The 20,524-nt window shown below is 41.4% G+C and overlaps 1 protein-coding gene across 1 annotated transcript in view; it reads left to right on the top strand.

Annotated features, from left to right (window-relative positions):
- micu3b (mitochondrial calcium uptake family, member 3b) overlaps positions 1–20,524 on the top strand; it is a 30,840-nt gene that overhangs the window by 6,556 nt on the left and 3,760 nt on the right. Inside the window, exons 3-11 of the mRNA XM_066649734.1 lie at positions 649–680; positions 781–859; positions 3,899–3,946; positions 4,304–4,386; positions 4,466–4,537; positions 11,266–11,357; positions 16,067–16,238; positions 18,906–19,014; positions 19,439–19,596. Of these exons, the coding sequence (XP_066505831.1) occupies positions 649–680; positions 781–859; positions 3,899–3,946; positions 4,304–4,386; positions 4,466–4,537; positions 11,266–11,357; positions 16,067–16,238; positions 18,906–19,014; positions 19,439–19,596 (845 nt within the window). The remainder of the gene's footprint in view (positions 1–648; positions 681–780; positions 860–3,898; positions 3,947–4,303; positions 4,387–4,465; positions 4,538–11,265; positions 11,358–16,066; positions 16,239–18,905; positions 19,015–19,438; positions 19,597–20,524) is intronic.

Raw genomic sequence — 20,524 nt, forward strand, 5'->3', positions numbered from 1 at the left:
TATGTAAACACGAGATATGGGTCATATATTAACTTGTGATTGTTTTGTTTTTGTATTTGTGTGTGATAAAATGGACGTAACGTGTTGTACCTTACTTCTGATTTATGAATTTGTGGATGGTCCATTTGAAGTGCTGTTTTCAGTATATAATAATAAAAATAATAAAAAGCCTGAGCTTGGTTTTGGGGCTGAATTGCTGTGGAAAGCAGTGAGCATTTTTAGATGCATCTGCACTTTGATGGGACTGAGCTTTGGGGTTCTTTTGTGCAGACTCATGACTGATTTAGCAGTTCGTGGAGAAAAGCTCCACAGTTGTAGTCAGACTGCTGAGAGAGGAGGAATGCATCTAGTCAGTTGAGCATTTTATGACCCCTCTGCCTTATCACAAAAGCACGGCCTTGTCATTCCTCCGGAGCTTGCGTTTACAGTACTAAACAATAAGATCACCACATTGCTGTCATTGTGGAAGGGATTTTTGATTTGACCTCATGATAATGCCACCTAGGCTCATATCCAGACAGACGTGTATTTCATTAATACAGATTAGTGAACCGTGTTAATGAAACATGTGCTGACATCTAATGATAAGTATAAATATCAGTATGATGGGTCCTTGACCTGATGTGTGATCAAATGTCTTTTTTTCAGGAAAGAAGTTTTGGATATCACTCACAAAAAAGGTATTTGTTGCTTATTGTAATTCATTGTAAAGTATTAACTGCTTTTCAGTTTCAAACCTATTTTATTAATTAAAAAATGTAATGTCCCTCGTTTTTTAAGGATTTAGAAAAAATACTTTCAGACACTCCTCCTGTTTGGAAAGGATCGTCTCGATTTTTTCGGAACTTGCGTGAAAAAGGTGAGACGTTAATAATTTCTGTCATCCTATAGCTTAATATCCATGAAATGACCGTTATCTATAATACCTCAAAAATCTAATAAGGTTTTAATAAAAAACAGAAGCTTCTTATTTGGTAGGTGGATTGGCGACTCAAAAAAAAAGTGTCCGTAGGTGTGAGTGAATGTGTGAGTGTGTGTCGCCCCCTCCAGGGTGTGTTCCCGCCTTGCGCCCAATGATTCCAGGCAGGCTCTGGACCCACCGCGACCCTGAACTGGATAAGGGTTACAGACAATGAATGAATATTCTATCCTGACAAAGTATGTGTTTTAATGAACATAAATAAACTCTCTCGTTTACCCTTTTTGGCGTTAGGAAGCGCCTGGTCACAGGACAGTGAACCTCATACAGAGATTATAATCTCATGTGCTGACTGGTTATCTAATCTTATCTAGTAATCTAGCAGATCTGTGACTTTGCTCCAGGGGAAGCTCAGAAATAAACCTCACAAGAATCCACTACATGCCATGTGGTACCTTAAATAGAAAAGGTCTAGCAGAGAGGTAACTGGAGTACACATACCACAGTCAAACACTAATTCATTTATTACTTCATCCTCTAATGGCCATGTTAGAGTTCTGCCAGTGGATTGCATTGCAGGTGCAGTGAGTTGAAAAAAAGCTGTGTATTGAATTCATTTAATTCAACTGTGCACATATTTTCCATTTGAACAAAATGTACGATTCAAAACAATTCCAGAGCTGTTTCTAAGATTAGATCTAAGATCAGATACTAGACTTTATATGTGTATAGCTATATTCTCTGTATATCCATGTACTGGAAATATAGAGTAGATGAGACTCCTACCAACCACACAAAACCAGGTTGAGCACCAAATCTGTCCCCATTCAGTAACCACTCTTGCTTAGATCAGAAAAGAAAAATCTACCAGGGTCTATATCCATCCATGTTTTTGTCAGTACCCTACAATGAGAAAAGGAAATAGACGAATAAAGAAGAAAGACTGGAAATCTTTGAATCTGTGAGTGGTACCAGTATTTTGTGTGAGAAACAGAAAATGCAACCTATTTCTAAGTCCATTTGAAGGAGGATCATCCCTGCAGGTTGCTTTAAAAAAAAAATAAGAGCAAGTATCCATAATGAATAATAATTTAATAAAGGAAATTCTGAATGGATCAGAAGTACATTCCTAAGTTTATTTTGTATGTGGGGGTGGGGTGCCTTATGGAGCATAAATATATATTCAGGGCCTACTATGCAGTTTGATTCTTCATCTCATTTGAGTTGCAGTTAAATAGATTGTTTTTGGGGGGGGGGGGGGGGGGTACGGTGGTGAAAACAGGTGGTGTCATTGTTCCGGTTTCCTCCCACAGTCCAAAAACACATGTAGGTGTGAGTGTGTGTCACCCTGTGAACGCATGTCGCCCCCTCCAGGGTGTGTTCCCACCTTGCGCCCAGTGATTCCTGGACAAGTGTTTACAGACAATGATTGAATGAATTCTTTGTTTTGGTGGTTAACATTATGTAATGTTCCTTTTAAAAGATATTGTATATTCTGAAATGTTTTTGGAAGAGCAGCTCCAACTACTGTGGCAATAATAATGCCAAAAAATCATCAATCAAGTGTATTGTTGCATTTCATGGCTCATAAAAGTATCTGTCTTGGTTCTTGGTTTATTTGGCCCCCAAACTGGAACCTGGTTTTTGAATTTACCCACTATATTTATTTTATTATTTTTATTTTCTTTTTAAGAAGGACCGGATTGATGTGTGAACAAAGCCTTGCTTCAGACGACAAGAAAATCTTTTTGAAGTCTACAGTGTTGAGACTTGTCCCAGTGACAGCCCCCAATCACTGAGGACAGTAGGAACACTAAGAATGGCGTTGGATTACATCTCTCACACGGACACTCTATGTGAATTGTGTCTGTGGAGCTTTGTACTCCTGACAGGATCTACTTGAGCATATGGGCTCACTTTCTTTCTGCAAGACTGGAGGTGTGTGATTTCCTGACTCAGAATCCTGCAAAGCCATTTACCACCTTAAAACCAGATTACGCCCAAACAATTGTTGCTTTCTTCCTTTTATGCGTTGTTTATCTAGCTCATTGACTGGAGTCAGATCATTGTTTGTAAGGTGTAGAGCCTTTATAAAGAGAGATAATCCTATTAACACCTTAACGGGAGCCTTTATTAAGATATTTGATGCTAAATGTAAACCTTTCTGATTCATACCAAAAAGCTGAGATCCTTAATGTGTGTAAAAGCCTTCAAAAGTTTCTGTAAAGATGTGATCTTTAATATGAATTTGATAATCACACCAAGAGTTTAAATGAACGGATGTGATTTTAAATAGATCTTCAACGTCTTTCCAAGAGTCTCTATAAAGAGATAAGGGCTTAAATGCATCTGTAAATGTTGTACAAATCTGCTTTGAGTCCTGGGTTCTTTTTATCCTCTGTACTGAGCATACCGACGTCTTTTTCCCACAACACTCAGAGCAGTCACCCTGAACTATCTGAGCTCTAGTCACTATCTTTACTCACCCAACAAAAGCCTGGGAATGCTTTCAGGAGCTGCAACAATTCTCCTTAAGTCTCTCCTGGGCTCAGTCCTGACAGTTGCTCTTCCTTTTTCTCGCTTTTTCACACAACAAAAGGACTAGCAGGCCTGAAAGAGGAACACAAACCCCACGTCAGGCCTCAGCAATCAGTGACAGATCACTTCAGAATGTTTTACACCTAGTAAAAACAAACAGGACTCGGCCCAGGAGCCAGCCACATGGGGACGCTTTTGTTTGGGTTTTTGTCCGGCCTGATTACCCGACTTTTGGCCTCTTTGTTTGTGTAGAATTGAATACCAAATAAGAGTTAAGGAGGGAATCTCCTTTAGATGTTATCAATCGGAAGAGGAGATACGTGGACTTTTAAATGACATACGAGAGTTTGTTTGATTTTTAAAGGGTGGTTTTCAGGATCAGAGGTGAAGCAGGTCTTGTATCTTGTGTCAAAAAATTGTGCTTTATCTGCTGTTTTTCAGGCATCATTTCTTATACAGAGTATCTCTTTCTCCTTTGCATATTAACAAGTGAGTATATGTTCATGTTGTGTGTTTTGTGCTTTTACATTTGGGATCAAAGGCAGCTTGGGTTACCCGGACATTTTTACCACCAGACACCAGAAAAAGGCTAGATTATAATGGTCTTAATAGTAATTGTTAATGCTGTTTCTACCAAAAATGCATTCTCCACAATTGGTCTGATCTCAAAAACATACCCCAGAACACAGAATATTAAAAGTTAAATTACAAAAACATAAAATAGTTTGTTAAATGTTACATGAATGTTTAATGTTGTTGCCTCAGGTTTTAAATGTTCAAATGTTGTAGTGTTGTGCTTGTACCTGTGGAATCTCAGCATCTGTCATTCATCATTTTCTCATGCAGAGCCCCATGCAGGTTTTAGAATAGCTTTCAACATGTTTGATGCGGATGGCAACGAAATGGTGGACAAAAGAGAGTTTATGGTGGTATGGCTCTTTATTTGTTTCTTTGGCTTTTGTGACTTATTACATATAAACTCATCTGTACACAACTTTTCTTTTTTAGTTGGAAGAAATATTCCGTAAGAAAAATGACAAAAAAGAAAGGGCTGGAGATTCTGACAGCTCATCTCAGCTGGTAAGAGAAGAAAACTAATTGTGTGTGTCGGCCATTTTAACTCATTCCTGTAGAGACTTTACTATATAAACTTGAGTGAGTTGATGACACAGCATGCCAATAAGAATAAACATTTAAATATAATGTTAGAAATGTTAAAATTGAATTGATGTGAAAGTTATTTAGTGATTTTGCCGCACCTGATTATAAACGGGTGTTCTCCTTGTGTCCGCGTGGGTTTCCTCTGGGTGCTCAGGTGGATTGGCGACTCAAAAGTGTCCGTAGGTGTGAGTGAATGTGTGAATGTGTGTCACCCTGTGAAGGACAGGCGCCCGGTCCAGGGTGTGTTCCCACTTTGCGCCCAGTGATTCTGAACCCTACTGACCTACTGAACCCTGAACTGGATAAGCGCTTACAGATAATGAACGAATGAAGAAATTATTATGAAATGTGCAGCACTGTGATGCAAGAAGTAATGCCACTGTCAGAGGTTGTAAGTTGAACCCTGCCTCTGTCACTTACTGTGAGGGGATTTGGTGTGTTCTCCCTGTGTCTGCATGGGTTTTCACTGGGTGCTCTGGTTTGATTCCACAGAGCAAAAACACATGTTGGTAGGTGGATTGGTTATACAAATGCGTCCAGACGTGTGAATATATGGTGTGCACTGGCACCCTGTCCTGGGTGTGTTCCTGCCTTTGGCCCAATGTTTCCGGATAGGCTCCGGACCCACCTGGCCCTGAACAGCATAAAGCAATTACAGGAATTGAATGAATGAATGTTTATGAAAGGTTAATATGAAGTGTGATCAATATTGAACATACACTATCTGGCCAATTGTTTGTTGACAGCCAAAATTTCTTTCAAATGAAGGGTATTCATTTTGGGTTTATTCTTTTTTGCTGCAATAACAGCTTCTACTTTTCTTAGGCTTTAAACTAGAGGTTGTATTATTTTTGGAAGCATTAGGTTAGATGATTATTCTGTGTGTGCACACGGCACAGCCTAGCATCTGTGTCTACAAAGGTTGCACCTTAAAGCAGCTAAATTCATGGAATTCTACAAACATTTGGACAAATAGTGTAAAAACAAAATACCTGCCCAATGATTAATTATCAAAACAAGAGGAAGCATGTCTAAAATATGCAATCTGTTCTCTCTCCTGTACTCTGCATGCCGCTGCCATATGTCATCTTGGAGAGTGTGGAACTGTATGGCTATCAAGGCTCTGTCAGGAGTGCTGTATGTATATCAACAAATTTAAAGCATTTGCGATTTAACACTTTTTTAGTCTGCTTGAAGAAATGTATGATGCATGATCAACCTTGTGAAATGCAACAGTTTGTGACATCAATGCATGTCCATATTTTCCTTGGCCCTGCCATAGAACTGCCATTTTTACCTAAAAGAACATTTTAGATCTTTTAGGTTTTTAAATGGACACCCAGTTAAATAAATAAATAAATAAATAAAACATTAGTTAAAAATCTATTAGGTTACAGATCCCTGGCTTGGCTGGCAGTCAGGATTGGTTGATTCTGAATGGATTACAAATGTTGCATAATTTAAATATGTAGTGCTAATTACTATAGAAGTAATACTTTAAAATATGACATCATAAATTTCCATAAAATTATAGTGAATGGATTAAGCTGTTTTTTACGACAAAATGCACTTTTACAATTTTTTCACAAAATGTAAAGGGAGTCTTTTCTCCAGTGATTGTTCTTTATGTTACAAAATGAGTCATTAAACTGACCCCTAGTGTTCTGGATGTTTTAGAGATTCTGTAAACATGGCTGCCCCCATGTGGGTGACCTGCTCTATGGAGTGTAAACCAATTAATTGAGAAGCTACAAAGCCATTTGAGAAAAAATGTAAAAATAATAATAATTTCCATAAATATAGTTTACTTTTTCGATGTTTCCTATTGAACCATAAATATGACCCAGGAAATATTTGTATAGTGGTCGGTATATTTGGTATGGGGCTTTTCTGACAGAGCAGTGTCTGTATGTTTGTATAAATTCAGACGAAGTGACCCACATGTGTGGCTTAGCTTCAGAAAGGCAGGACAATGTAGCCCTAATGGATCCTGGCACAATGCAAAGTGAAATATGTCTCCATTGTCTGGGAGTGCAGCAGAATGCCACGGAGAGGAGGAGAGATGATTTATGTTAGTTGTCTACTGTCAGGTGGCGCTCGCTGAGGCATGGGCTCACAGATTTCACTTAAAAGCCTTCACCTGAAGGCACACAATTCCTCCAGGACCCCCAAGTTTTATTTTTACAGTTACTTGAAAAGTGGTATTTGGGCTCAGATTACCTTTTTTTGTGGCGGTTTGACCATGAAGAGCAGTGTGCCAATCACAGCTCACACTTGAAGAATGAACCAGAGAGAATACACGCTGGGGATTTTTTTTCTTTAAATCCATTTGTCTTTTGAAATCCCACCTACCATGAATTGGTCTCCATTGCACCCATTGGTCCTACAATTGATTACAATTCAGGATAGGAGTCTGTGTATTTGCACAGTATAGACATTTGACATTGGGTTTTGCAGACTTTCAAAGGGTCGTTGTAAAAATCTTTGAAAACACACTGCCTCACAGACTTAACCTGAGCACGTCATCATAAATCTTACCTTGTGTTTGGTGAGTTACAAAGCACTGTGGAATAACTGTGTTTTATCAGGTGTGTTATCTTTTTGAATAGTTTAAATGCATATGTCATGAAAGAAAAAAACACACACACACAAAAAACTAGCAGACAACATATAAACAGTACTGTGCAAAGGTCAGAGACCACCCTTTCAACATTGAAATATAATATTTGAAATAAAACTACACAGTAGCCTTAACAACTGGTGTTTCCTTTCTTTCATTTAGTGGCTTAAATGCTGCCTCCTTTACAGCTTTCATAATTTTCAGGAGACTCCCTTACAGGTTTTCAAACTGTGCAGTAATGTTTTTATAAGTAATGACTTTGAAGTCTGTTACCCTTACTTCTGTTCAAGTTCTCCTATTTATGGTAGCTGAGGTGTGTATGTGCAGTTGCTTAGGTGAATGTTAATGTGTGTTTGAGGGCAGCATAATATCATAATGGAAACTTGGGTTGCTGCTGTTTTAAGGATAACACTGCTAAATGAAATCAGAATAGGTGCACAAAAGTAAAAGCTTTTCCCCCTAACACTATAAAATAAATAGCTTTGGCTTAATAGCTTGTTTGATTGGAAATTAAATAAATCAGAGTGTGTTTTTTTTTACTTTTGCAAAGTACTATAATTAAATGAAATAAAAAATTAATTCTTACCATGACAAATGTTGGCTTTATATGGCACAGAATTGAACTGGCATGTGTCCCAAATGGCTTCTTATTCACAATTCCCTATATTACTTAGTACACTGTTATGGGGAACTGAATTCAGTAAATGAATTTGGACACACATTCAGCCTGAATATTCTCACAATATAATGTAAGGTAAACAGTGAAAAAAATTTTTTTTCTTGTATTATTATGATCATACACTGGATAAGATGTAAAATATCTTATGACAATTCATTAAAGCTTCACATAGGGCCCACCACACTCACTTCCTACCTGCAGCCACAAAATTGTTCCTACATCTCCACACTAAGGTTGCTGTGGTCGTTTATGATCCAATCAGCAACCAGCTATCCTTAGCATTTACGGTTACTCATTGAGCCAGCACATGAGTACCCAAACCACCCACTGCATCACTAGCTCTTCACAGGGGTCATCAGGTAGGCACCTCCCCTCATCGGTGTTTCGCTGAATTAAGCCCATGACACCTCCAGAATGCTCAACAGTAATGTCTGGCATGCCAAACCCAAGACCCTAGTGACTAAGGCTGTTCCTAGCCCCACTGGCACCGTTAATGCATGCAAACATTTGATCACAACATAATGCTTGAAAACATTCCCCCTCATGCACAGACCATTTTATTACTACAGCCACTTGTCAATGCATTAACCTCTAGGCATTTTCTGTCCAACAAACATGCTAAAACCCTTAGCAAATGATTATGTCTCCATGTATACAGACCCTGTGACACACTAACTTTACAAACCCATAGAATATGCTTCAGCGTGCCAACCCCTGAAAATAATCTACAACTAGGGTCTTCACATAAGTTACTTCCAGCAGAAGTAACGTATTATTAAATACGACTTGCCTCCATCACCCACAGCTCTTGCTAGGAAATTTTCCGCTTCTCTAAATTCTCCCACTGAAGCCACTGGCCTTGTTTTGCCTGTGCGCCTCCTCTCCCTGCTTGCGAATAAAACTAGTCTTAATTTGTCTTCTCTCTGCTGATGTGGTTTTACTAAAAGCTTTTCATGAATCACCTGACTCAAGACCTGCTCTTCCGCATTTCACTTGGCCAATCACATCCCTTAGTTCTAATGACTTATCTTATATATTGTGTATGTTGGAGTGATCCATTTTTGAATGTATATTTTATATCAATATACATTGTAATACATACAAAATACAGTCAAGTTGAAAACAATTGAAAATAATTTTGTCAGATATAAAAAGCTATATTGCATTTTACACAATTTCCTAACATTTCTGGAAATGGGCTTTTTAATGTTTTATATTATGTTCAAGACCTGAAAAGGGTACAGCTATAATAACCAATGACCCTCTGCATCAGTTAATTCAATAAACAGTGAAACTTTTCCGAACTTATATAGTAACAAATCCAGGTGTTTGATCCTTGCAGAGCTTTGCTGTCTCACTGCAGGTATAATATTTGCTATGAGTCCGATAGCTGACATTACTGTTGTCTGAATTATCAGTTTGGCATGATTGTTCTGTTGGGTACAGCAGTTTTCAACTTCTGTTCTAAATGCTAATTTCCTATAGTTTGAAAAGAACAAAAGAGGTATTGATTCAAAATTCTCCTGCATTAGCATTAGAATGCTTCATTATTCCTTTACGAAATTTGCTCTAGCATCAAACTATACATTTCTTTTTGGGTTTGAATGTAAATGTGTGATGTCATGTGAATGTGATGTGGTTTGCATGTCATGTGTATTTTGTGGTCTTTTTCAATGCCTGTTTCAAATCGTATAACTGCTGTACTTCTGATATGCAGGTCCTTAAAAAAGAGCAGCTTCAGTTTGAACCCAGAAGCTTCTGGGATGTGCTGAAGCAGGGTGCGAGAATAGTTCTCTTTTCAGACCTTGCGGAGGTATATATTCTGTCTCATTAGTCTTCTGACCTCAGTATCGTAATGCCATTTGTGAACAGTTCCAGGTCCTTCTTGTTTTTCTCGTGCTGTGAAGTTTTTTATGTCTTTCCCTTTTTTTTCACTGTGAATTAATCTTATGCAGCAGTTTGTTGAAATTTGTCACTATCAAGAATGAAACAAAGAATCTCATTTTCAGTTTGTACAAAAGAGTGTGAAGGTGTTTTCAAACATAAATACTCAATATTTAACAGACATACTGTACTCACAGATATATACATTTTATTTAACTACTGTTTGGAAGACACCCTTTACTTAGCATTAGCCTAAACTGTACTCAACCTAAAGGCAAAGCTTAGCTTTTATCAAAATAATTAAATTTAAAGCAGAGGATGTATTTCTTAAGAAATTATATATCGTAATATTTTTATATATAAAAAGATATCCCTTAGTTCTAACAATAAGAAGGAAAAGTTAAGTGTGTGTGTGTGTGTGTGGTGGCAGGTGGGGGGTATTCAGAGACTGGAATTCTAGAAATTCTTAAAAGATACAGTGGAATTGGCATTTCATAACAACTATGCAAGACTGCCCCTTTGACAGAGAAGAGAACAAAACTCCACTCGTACTTCAGATAAAAAAAAAATCTGCAGGTGTTTATGTCCATCACCTCACTTTGAGAAGGCTTATAGTGTGAGTCTGAAAGGATATGCAGCTCTCAAGAATGTGCCATACTGCTGCACAGTACTGTAAATTTAAAGTACATTATTGATTTCAAGCAAATGTCACACTGAAAGCTCAGATGCAAATGTGTTACTACTTTAGCTACAATAGCATTGTGCAGCTCAGTAGCTTTGGCATGTTTAAGTGGAGACTTAATCTTGAACTCCAACCTAATTCAATAGTTTAATGGGGTTTTTGGCAGCATTCTTTAAAGCTTGTCCAACCTCACAAGAGTTGCTGAAAAAGAAGAGGCTTTGGAAGCATTGGTAGGTCATACAGCGTATGCAGCTGTAATGGAGCTATGTATTTTTTTATATGGTGTGCAGCAAAGGGTGTTAATATACATTTTTTGTAGGAACTTGTTCCCAAGAGGAAAAGCCTCAACGTTTTCAGCTGCAGATCCAGGCTGAAAGGAAAGGACACTGCATATGACATATGACTATGCAGATTTTTTGCATGAGGAACTGTTTGCTGCCTGGCATGAGTGACCGCTCCTTATTGTCTTTGCTGTAACAACAGACCACTCAAATAACGTTTGAACCATCTGATTTACCTCATTCAAATGGCTAACTGTATAAGATAAACTAAAAACTTCTGAAAAAGGAAGCCTTGCTTCCTAAAATACAAATAATATGCTTCCTTCATCTGTTTGTGCTGATCATTGTCTTTTTCCTGTGTCACCGTCTTCATTTTTCCTGTGGATATACTTTATATCTACTTTAAACTGCTTTATACTCTTGAAGGATTTGAGTCTGCTGTTAATGCTGAAAAATGTTCCTAGTTTTTTTTTTTTAAACCCTTTCATTGTGCCCTCTCAGCCTGTCCAGGAGAACATTACTGACACCACTCTGCTGGTGCACTTCTTTGGGAAGAAAGGAAAAACCGAACTGAATTTTGAGGATTTTTACAGGTAAACCACCAATAGCAGTAACAATTGGGCCGGGATGACTTAAATAAATATAAAGATATAAGTATAAAGGTTTAACACTCTTGTATACCAAGTTAGTTAAGTAATAGCATACTCCTTCTCCCACAATCCATGGCTGAGGTGCCCTTGAGCAAGACACCTAAACCCCAACTGCTCCCAAGGTGCTGAGGATGGCTGCCGGCCTCCCCTGGTGTATGTTTGCTCACTGCCCCTAGTACACTAATGGGTTTATGAGTGTGTGTTCACTGCCATGGATATGTTAAGCGCAGAAGACACATTTGTATGTTGTAAAGCAACAACAAATTTACATTTACATATTGTTCAGTTTGATACTTAAGTGTCTACTATGACCTAATTTGTAATCTGTGGAACAGTGGAACCTCTACTAATGAACGCCTATACTAACGAACTTTCCAAGATACGAACCGGGCATTTGAATAACAAACCATGACTCCAGAAACGAACCCGAGCCGGTGGCTGGAAATGGCCACTGACCCCAATAGGCGAGTCTCCCAGCGCGCCCAGACTTGAGTGAGCTTTTAAGATTAGCAAATTGTAGCTTTAGCAATTTAGCATTAGTGTAAATAGCAGACATCGAAATGTTCTAAGTTAAGCCGTATCTACGCTTCGTCTCCCCACATTCACCGCCTACTCTCCGTTATTCCACTCACCCCCCCACCTCCCGTCATACAGCCAGTGCCTTTGTTACTCCTCCAGCCAGTCGTCACGGTAGCGAAGCGTAACCACTTAAAACCTTTTTATTTCTTTTTTTTATTACCGTTACCACTGTATTTCTCTTTTATTTTTAGTAATGCTACATGTAATTTTTTTTACTAATTTGAGAGTGTTGTAAACATATATCAGTGCAAAAACAGTGACTTTAATTGCTTTTCCATTATTTTAAATGGGGAAAATTGACTTGAGAAACTAACTATATATAATATCCTCCTTGGATCACCACCTTAACGTGGTGGAGGGGTTTGCGTGCCTGCGTGAGCCTAGGAGCTATGTTGTCGGGGGCAATAGCCCCTGGTAGGGTCTCCCAAGGCAAATTGGTTCTAGGTGATGGGCCAGACAAAGAGTGATCCATAAAGACACGAATGAAAAATATAATAACGAGGACACAGCCTCCCTTGCCCGGAGCAGGGTTACCGGGGCCTCACCCTGGAGCCAGGCCTGGGGGAGGGGCTCCTTGGCGAGCGCCTGGTGGCCGGACTTTCACCTATGGAGTCCGGCCGGGCTTAGCCCGAAGGGGATACATGGGTCCACTCTCCCATGGGCCCACCACCTGTGGGAGAGGTAGTAATCCGGGTCTGGTGCATTGTGGATCGGGTGGTGGTCGGGGTCGGGGGCCCTGGCGTTCCGATCCTCGGTTACTGAAACTGGCTTTTGGAACATGGAACGTAACCTCTCTGGTGGGAAAAGAGCCTGAGCTGGTGCGCGAGGTTGAGAGGTACCGACTAGATATAGTTGGGCTCACCTCGACACACAGCATGGGCTCTGGAACCAATCTCCTCGAGAGGGGCTGGATGCTCTTTCACTCTGGAGTTGCCCAGGGTGAGAGGCGTAAGGCAGGTGTGGGCTTACTCATAGCCCCCCGGCTTAGCGCCTGTACGTTGGGGTTTACCCCAGTGGACGAGAGGGTAATTTCCCTGCGCCTTCGGGTTGGGGAAAGGGCTCTGACTGTTGTTTGTGCTTATGCACCGAACAGCAGTTCAGAGTACCATGCCTTCTTGGGGACCCTAGAGGGAGTGCTGGAGAACACTCATTCTGGGGACTCCATTGTTCTGCTGGGGGACTTCAACGCTCACGTGGGTAATGACAGTGAGACCTGGAGGGGCGTGATTGGGAGGAACGGCCCCGCTGAGTGGTGTTCAGTTATTGGATTTCTGTGCTCGTCACAGTTTGTCCATTACGAACACCATGTTCGAACATAAGGGTGTCCACAAGTACACCTGGCATCAGGACACCCTAGGCCGCATTTCGATGATTGATTTTATAGTCGTATCATCAGACCTGCGGCCATATGTTCTGGACACTCGGGTGAAGAGAGGCGCTGAGCTGTCAACTGATCACCACCTTGTGGTGTGTTGGATCAGATGGCAGGGGAGGATGCCGGACAGACCTGGCAGGCCCAAACGTGTGCTGAGGGTTTGCTGAGAACGTTTGGCAGAGGAACCTGTCAGAAAGATCTTCAACTCCCACATCCGGCAGAGCTTCGACTGCATCCCGGGGGAGGCCGGTGACATTGAGTCCGAGTGGGCCATGTTCCGGACCTCCATTGTTGAGGCGGCTGAACGGAGCTGTGGCTGCAAGGTTGTCGGTGCCTGTCGGGGTGGCAATCCCCGCACTCGGTGGTGGACACCCCGGGTGAGGGGGGTTGTCAAGCTGAAGAAAGAGTCCTATCGAGCCTGGTTGGCTCAGGGGACTCCGGAGGCAGCCGACAGGTACCGAGGAGCCAAGCGGCTCGCAGCCTCGGCGGTCGCTGAGGCAAAAACTCGGGTGTGGGAGGAGTTCGGTGAGAACATGGAAAACGACTTTCGGTCGGCTCCGAGAAGTTTCTGGCAAACCGTCAGGCGACTCAGGAGGGGAAAGCAGTTTTCCACCAACACTGTATATGGTGGGGGTGGGGAACTGTTGACCTCGACTGGGGACGTCACCAGACGGTGGAAGGAATACTTCGAGGATCTTCTCAATCCCACCAGCACGTCTTCCGCAGAGGAAGCAGAGCTTGGGGACCCCGGGGGGGGCTCGTCTATCACTGGGGCTGAAGTGGCCAAGGTGGTAGTGAAACTCCTTGGCGGTAGGGCCCCGGGGGTGGATGAGGTTCACCCCGGGTTCCTCAAGGCTCTGGATGTTGTGGGGCTGTCCTGGTTGACACGTCTTTGCAACATCGTGTGGACATCGGGGGCAGTGCCTCTGGACTGGCAGACTGGGGTGTTGGTTCCCCTTTTTAAAAAGGGGGATCGGAGGGTGTGTTCCAACTATAGGGGGATCACACTCCTCAGCCTCCCCGGTAAGGTCTATGCGGGGGTACTGGAGAAGAGAGTCCGACCGATAGTTGAACCTCGGATCCAGGAGGAACAATGCGGATTCCGCCCCGGTCGTGGAACACAGGACCAGCTCTTTACCCTCGCTAGGATCCTGGAGGGTGCATGGGAGTTTGCTCAACCAGTCTACATGTGTTTTGTGGATCTGGAGAAGGCATTCGACCGTGTCCCTCGGGGTATTCTGTGGGGGGTGCTCAGGGAGTATGGGGTACTGGGCTCTTTGTTACGAGCTATCCAGTCCCTGTACAAACAGAGCAGGAGTCTGGTTCGTATGGCTGGCAGTAAGTCCGACTGGTTTCCAGTCGGAGTTGGACTCCGTCAGGGCTGCCCGTTGTCACCGGTTCTGTTCACAATTTTTATGGACAGAATTTCTCGGCGTAGCCAAGTGGCGGAGGGTGTCCGGTTTGGTGGTCTCAGGATCCCATGTCTGCTTTTTGCAGATGATGTGGTCTTGTTGGCTTCATCGAGCCGGGACCTCCAGCTCTTGCTGGACCAGTTTGCAGCCGAGTGTGAAGCGGTAGGGATGAGGATCAGTACCTCCAAGTCCGAGTCCATGGTACTCAGTCGGAAAAGGGTGGAGTGCTCTCTCCGGGTTGGAAGTGAGATCCTGCCTCAAGTGGAGGAGTTTAAATACCTCGGGGTCTTGTTCACGAGTGAGGGAAAAATGGAGCGTGAGATTGACAGGCGGATTGGTGCAGCGTCAGCAGTAATGCGGGCTCTGTACCGGTCCGTTGTGGTGAAGAAAGAGCTGAGCAGAAAAGCAAAGCTCTCGATTTACCGTTCAATCTACGTCCCAACCCTCACCTATGGTCACGAGCTTTGGGTAGTGACCGAAAGAACGAGATCGTGGGTACAAGCGGCTGAAATGAGTTTTCTCCGCAGGATGTCTGGACTCTCCCTTAGAGACAGGGTTAGGAGCTCGGACATCCGGGAGAGACTCGGAGTGGAGCCGCTGCTCCTCCACGTCGAGAGGAGCCAGTTGAGGTGGTTCGGGCATCTGGTTCGGATGCCTCCTGGACGCCTTCCTGGAGAGGTGTTCCGGGCATGTCCAACGGGGAGGAGGCCCCGGGGCAGACCAAGAACACGCTGGAGAGACTATATGTCTCGACTGGCCTGGGAACGCCTCGGTATACCCCCGGAGGAGCTGGCGTCGGTGGCTGGGGAGAGGGAGGTCTGGGTTTCTTTGCTCCGACTGCTTCCCCCGCGACCCGGACCCGGATAAGCGGTGGATAATGGATGGATGGATGGATTATTTTAAATGGGGAAAATTGACTTGAGAAACTAACTATTCCAGTTACGAACCGGGTCACGGAACGGATCAAGTTCGTAGGTAGAGGTTCCACTGTATTATTAAATCTATAAGAATGTGCACCAGTGAACCAAGACATTAAGACCACTCACAAATAAAAAAAATTACATTGAAAAAATTCACACATTGGAACTACATGGAATATCAAAATCTCATTCCCCCCATGCAAGTTATTAGGAAGAATTAGGAATTGGAGTTAATGATCTTACAGATGTTTTGTTAAATTCTCAGTAGAAATAAAATATTTAAACAGACAGTAGTTTATAATAATTTTAGCTGAAGCCTGTGACACTCCCTAGTTATTTATATGTCAGTGTCTTCTTTGTGGACAGATTCATGGACAACCTACAGACAGAAATGCTGGAGATTGAGTTTCTGGCCTTTTCTAAGGGGATGACCACAATCAGTGAAGAGGACTTTGCTCGCATCCTGTTGCGGTACACCACCGTGGACAACATCAGCAGCTACTTGGAGAATGTCCGTCAGAGTATACCAGACGAGAAGGTGAAGCACGCTCTCTTTCAACCTCTCTCTTTCTCTCTCGCTCCCTTGCTCAGTCACTTTTCACAGATCACTGATCTTTCACAGTCCTGTATCTGCTGCCCCAAGTTGAGTCTGGCTTTTTAAAAGCAGAGGCAGTGTGGCTATACCTGGTGTAGAGTTACTTCACAAGCACTTTGTAATGTGCCTGCAGTACATTTGCCCTTTTTTTGTCTTTGTGTTCTCTTTGTATTTGCTTCTTTTGTTTTTTTTTTATCCTTGTAAATAGATAGAGTATACACTTTCAGAAAAATACACTCTCATTGTGGTGGTACCCTCAAGGGCACATATTTACTACTTTTAGTTAGGGAACATAACTGTGTCATGTTCTATAATAAATGTAGATGTTTAATGTAGCATCAATTCTAAGATATATATGAAAAACTTACATTAGAAATATGACAAAATTAGTTAAAAAAAATTAAGAATTGGGCCAGAGGCATGTTAACTGTTGTTTTATATTACCATTCCTTTTCATTTGGATTTCATTGGTTGATATAAGACTTTAGCTGCTGAACAGTCTGGGGTTATATTTTTAAAATTCTCCATGACACGATGCACCATCAGACACATATTTGGACCGCAGACAGGTCGGTCAAACACATTCACTCGGTCAAAGACATGTTGTTGTAGCACACAGAATGAGGCCTGACATTATCTTGCTGAAATAACCATGGACTTCCATGTAATTGTCTTGATGGCAGCATATGTCTCTCTAAATCCCACTGTTCACCTTCACATCAATGGAAAATTCTCACACATGCAAGTCACCCATCCCATGGTGGATTTTGTTGCTGATAACATCCTGGAATGTCATTAGCACAGAAAATACGACTTCCATTGTTTATTAAAATAGGCTAAAATACTCTGTACTCTTCTGACCACAATGCATCAGTTCTGCATAGAATCGATGTGTCTTTCTCCTTCTGCTATAGAATTTCAGGTTGCATTTCTTAATGTAGTGTCTTATAGAACCAGAGATTTCGAACGTGCACTCAAACCCACTTGCCTCTGTTTATCAAGATAGCATTACAGTTTTTCATGCCATGCCATCAGAGGGCTCAAAGGTCATACACGTCAATGATGTCACCGTACATAGTTAGAGAATTCTCCTCATTACCTCAGTCTTTTCACCATATTATGAAAAGTAGATGATAATATGTTCAAATGTTGTTTTTAAACTGTTTCAAAATCTCACAATATGGTGAGCCACAACCCATCTTTTCTAGCAAAGTGTGAGCCTTTGGTGGAAGCTCCTTTTGTACCCAATCATGATACTGTAGCCTGTTACCAGTTCTACTGCTTATTATGGAATATTTTAGGATTCAAATGTTTCTTGAATATTTTTCACTCTTGTTTTGCCTCTGAGTTTGTTGCAGGCATCAGATTCTAAATGTATCAATATGTATTTTTCAGTTAAAACACAGAGTTTTTCCTTCAAGCAATAAAAAAGAGTCCTTACACAAAGACAGAGAGTTAAATCATCACATTTTATATTCTTCTCTTTGCAAACTGACCCATGCATTTAAGGGTTATGAGTTTTTCCACCTTCCGAGGTAGCTGTTGGTGGATAGCCATTGATGATTAAGTGTGTCCTATTACTGAGTGAAGAGATATTTTATGCAGTTAGCCTTGTAACAACAGCAAAGCGTCACATGTTACTCATTAGTTCATTTGTTAAACAGACACTAGAAGGGCCTCAGAGAAAGAAGAGGCTGTAGTGCCTGGGAATGGATGAGTGAGATTCTAAAGACTCCTGCCCTAGTAATCTGCTCGCCCTGAGATGTTTTGGAAAGATTCCTTTTGTTTTTGTTTATGTGAGAATCAGGTTAATCTTTTTTAGAAAAAACTCTGCAAACACTGTGACCCTTTCTTAAAGCTTCTCCAGTCCACTAGTGCTGACAGCTGGACATCTCAGGTCTGTATCAGGGCTCGGCCGAGTTCACTTTGACTGTTTGTCTAAGTGATTTTCTGCTTTAGATCTGTTATCTGTCTGATGGTTTCAAGGTCCCTTAGACACTAAAGGTTTCCTCTAAGAGAGCCTGGTTTCAGTCTGGTTCAGATAATGCCTTGTTCCGAGCTCAACATTTATTATCGGAAACATCATTTTCAGTGTTGGGACATCTTTTAGAAAGCCATTATTTTTATGTGTTTTCTCCCATGATGGCAGTTTCCCTACGACTTATGGCCAAGTCTTGTATTGTGTCTTAATGTTTTTCTAAAGAGACCTTGCTAAACGTAATGTAAAGAATGTAATTTTATTTAAGTATAATTAATAATATGTGAGGAGTGTGGTGTGTTCTCTCTGTGTCCGCATGGGTTTCCTCCGGGTGCTCCGGTTTCCTCCCACAGTCCAAAAACACACGTTGGTAGGTGGATTGGCAACTCAAAAGTGTCCGTAGGTGTGAGTGTGTGAGTGAATGTGTGTGAGTGTGTTGCCCTGTGAAGGACTGGCGCCCTCTCCAGGGTGTATTCCCGCCTTGCGCCCAATGATTCCAGGTAGGCTCTGGACCCACCGCGACCCTGAACTGGATAAGCGGTTACAGATAATGAATGAATGAATGAATGAATGAATGAAGAATTAATAATAAAACAATGTCATGCAGAGATTTTTTTTGTCTTCTGTTACAGGGAATCACATTTGAGGAATTCAGGTCCTTCTTCCAGTTTCTCAACAACTTGGAGGATTTTGCCATTGCCATGCAAATGTACAACTTTGCAAGTCGATCGATTGGACAAGGTAAAACAAAAATCAGAAATTCAACTTTTGACAGCGTTGTTGGCATCGGTCTCTGTGAGCCATCCTTGAGCCCATCACTCACACAGTGCAGTGCTAGCCAATGTGCGTATCTGCTAGTTAAAGCAAAATAACGGGACAGTTAGTGTAGTCTGAGAAAGTTTCAGGCTTCTCATTTCTATGAGGAAATATAAGTTAGCCTTTATTCTCACAGCATGCTGGCATTATTTAATAGCAATTACTAAATTGGGGTAAATATCCCCGAATAGAGGAGAAATCTAGCTCTATTACAGCTTTAAAAAAAAATCAGCATTACTTTTTCTGTGTATAACGTTTCTGACTGTATACCTGTGCACTTTTGCTCTCTGGCTATTACCCAGATGTTTGCCACTGACAAATTTAATGTTGATTCTTTTGTGACCCACAGATGAGTTTGCTCGTGCCGTTTATGTGGCCACAGGCTTGAAACTCTCTCAGCACCTCGTCAGCATCGTCTTCAAGATCTTTGATGTGGACCACGATGACAAACTGAGCTATAAGGAGTTCATAGGCATCATGAAGGACCGCTTGCATCGTGGCTCCTGGGTAAATGAGAGCTGAGGGTCCGCTGGGGTTGTGTAAACGCCGTTTATCTTCATTTTACAGCTGCACAGGTGACAATGGGTTATGAACCCCCAATCAGTCAGAAGAAAAATGTCCTGCTGAGATTTAGACAGAGGAAATCAAACAGCCTGAGAGCCTGGTTCAAGGCTTTGAACAGTAGCATGACGTGATGTAGATTGAGGGGAAAGTGCCTGACATTTGTCACATGTATAGACAGCTTTATTTAATAAATTTAATAAGAGAAGCTAAAATGTCAAACAGTGCAGAAGTGACTCCGTGTTTTAAATTAAAAGAGTGTTGCTGATATGCTGCACATTAAACCTGTATTTAAATTAGTATTGAGGGTGCTACCATGATTCATAAAATTAGTTCATTTGGTACATGAGGTTTTCATTGGTTCTGTAAAACATTTGTCTGAATATTTCCTGCCATCTAGTGGACATGTCTGAAATACACTGTTTACACCAGATGTGAGGACATTGCTGTGAGGGCTAAATAGCATTCACCAATGAGAGTGTTGCTGAGGCCATGTATCAATGTTGGAGGAATTATTTTGGATCACAAACATTACTGCAACTCATCCCAAAGCGCTGTAGTGCTTTATACCCCTGTAGCTGACAATGACAATTAGCACTGACTGTGCTGTTCTATGTAGATTATGCAAGCCACATATCTGTTGAACATCTATGTCTGTATCTTAAATTAATTACTAAAATTAATTTACTACATATTATAAGGGTATCTCTCTATCTATCTATCTATCTATCTATCTATCTATCTATCTATATATATATATATATATATATATATATATATATATATATATATATATATACAGGGGTTGGACAATGAAAGTGAAACACCTGTCATTGTAGTGTGGGAGGATTCATGGCTAAATTGGAGCAGCCTG

This window comes from Hoplias malabaricus, chromosome 17 (assembly GCF_029633855.1).
Source record: "Hoplias malabaricus isolate fHopMal1 chromosome 17, fHopMal1.hap1, whole genome shotgun sequence".
Lineage (NCBI taxonomy): Eukaryota > Metazoa > Chordata > Actinopteri > Characiformes > Erythrinidae > Hoplias > Hoplias malabaricus.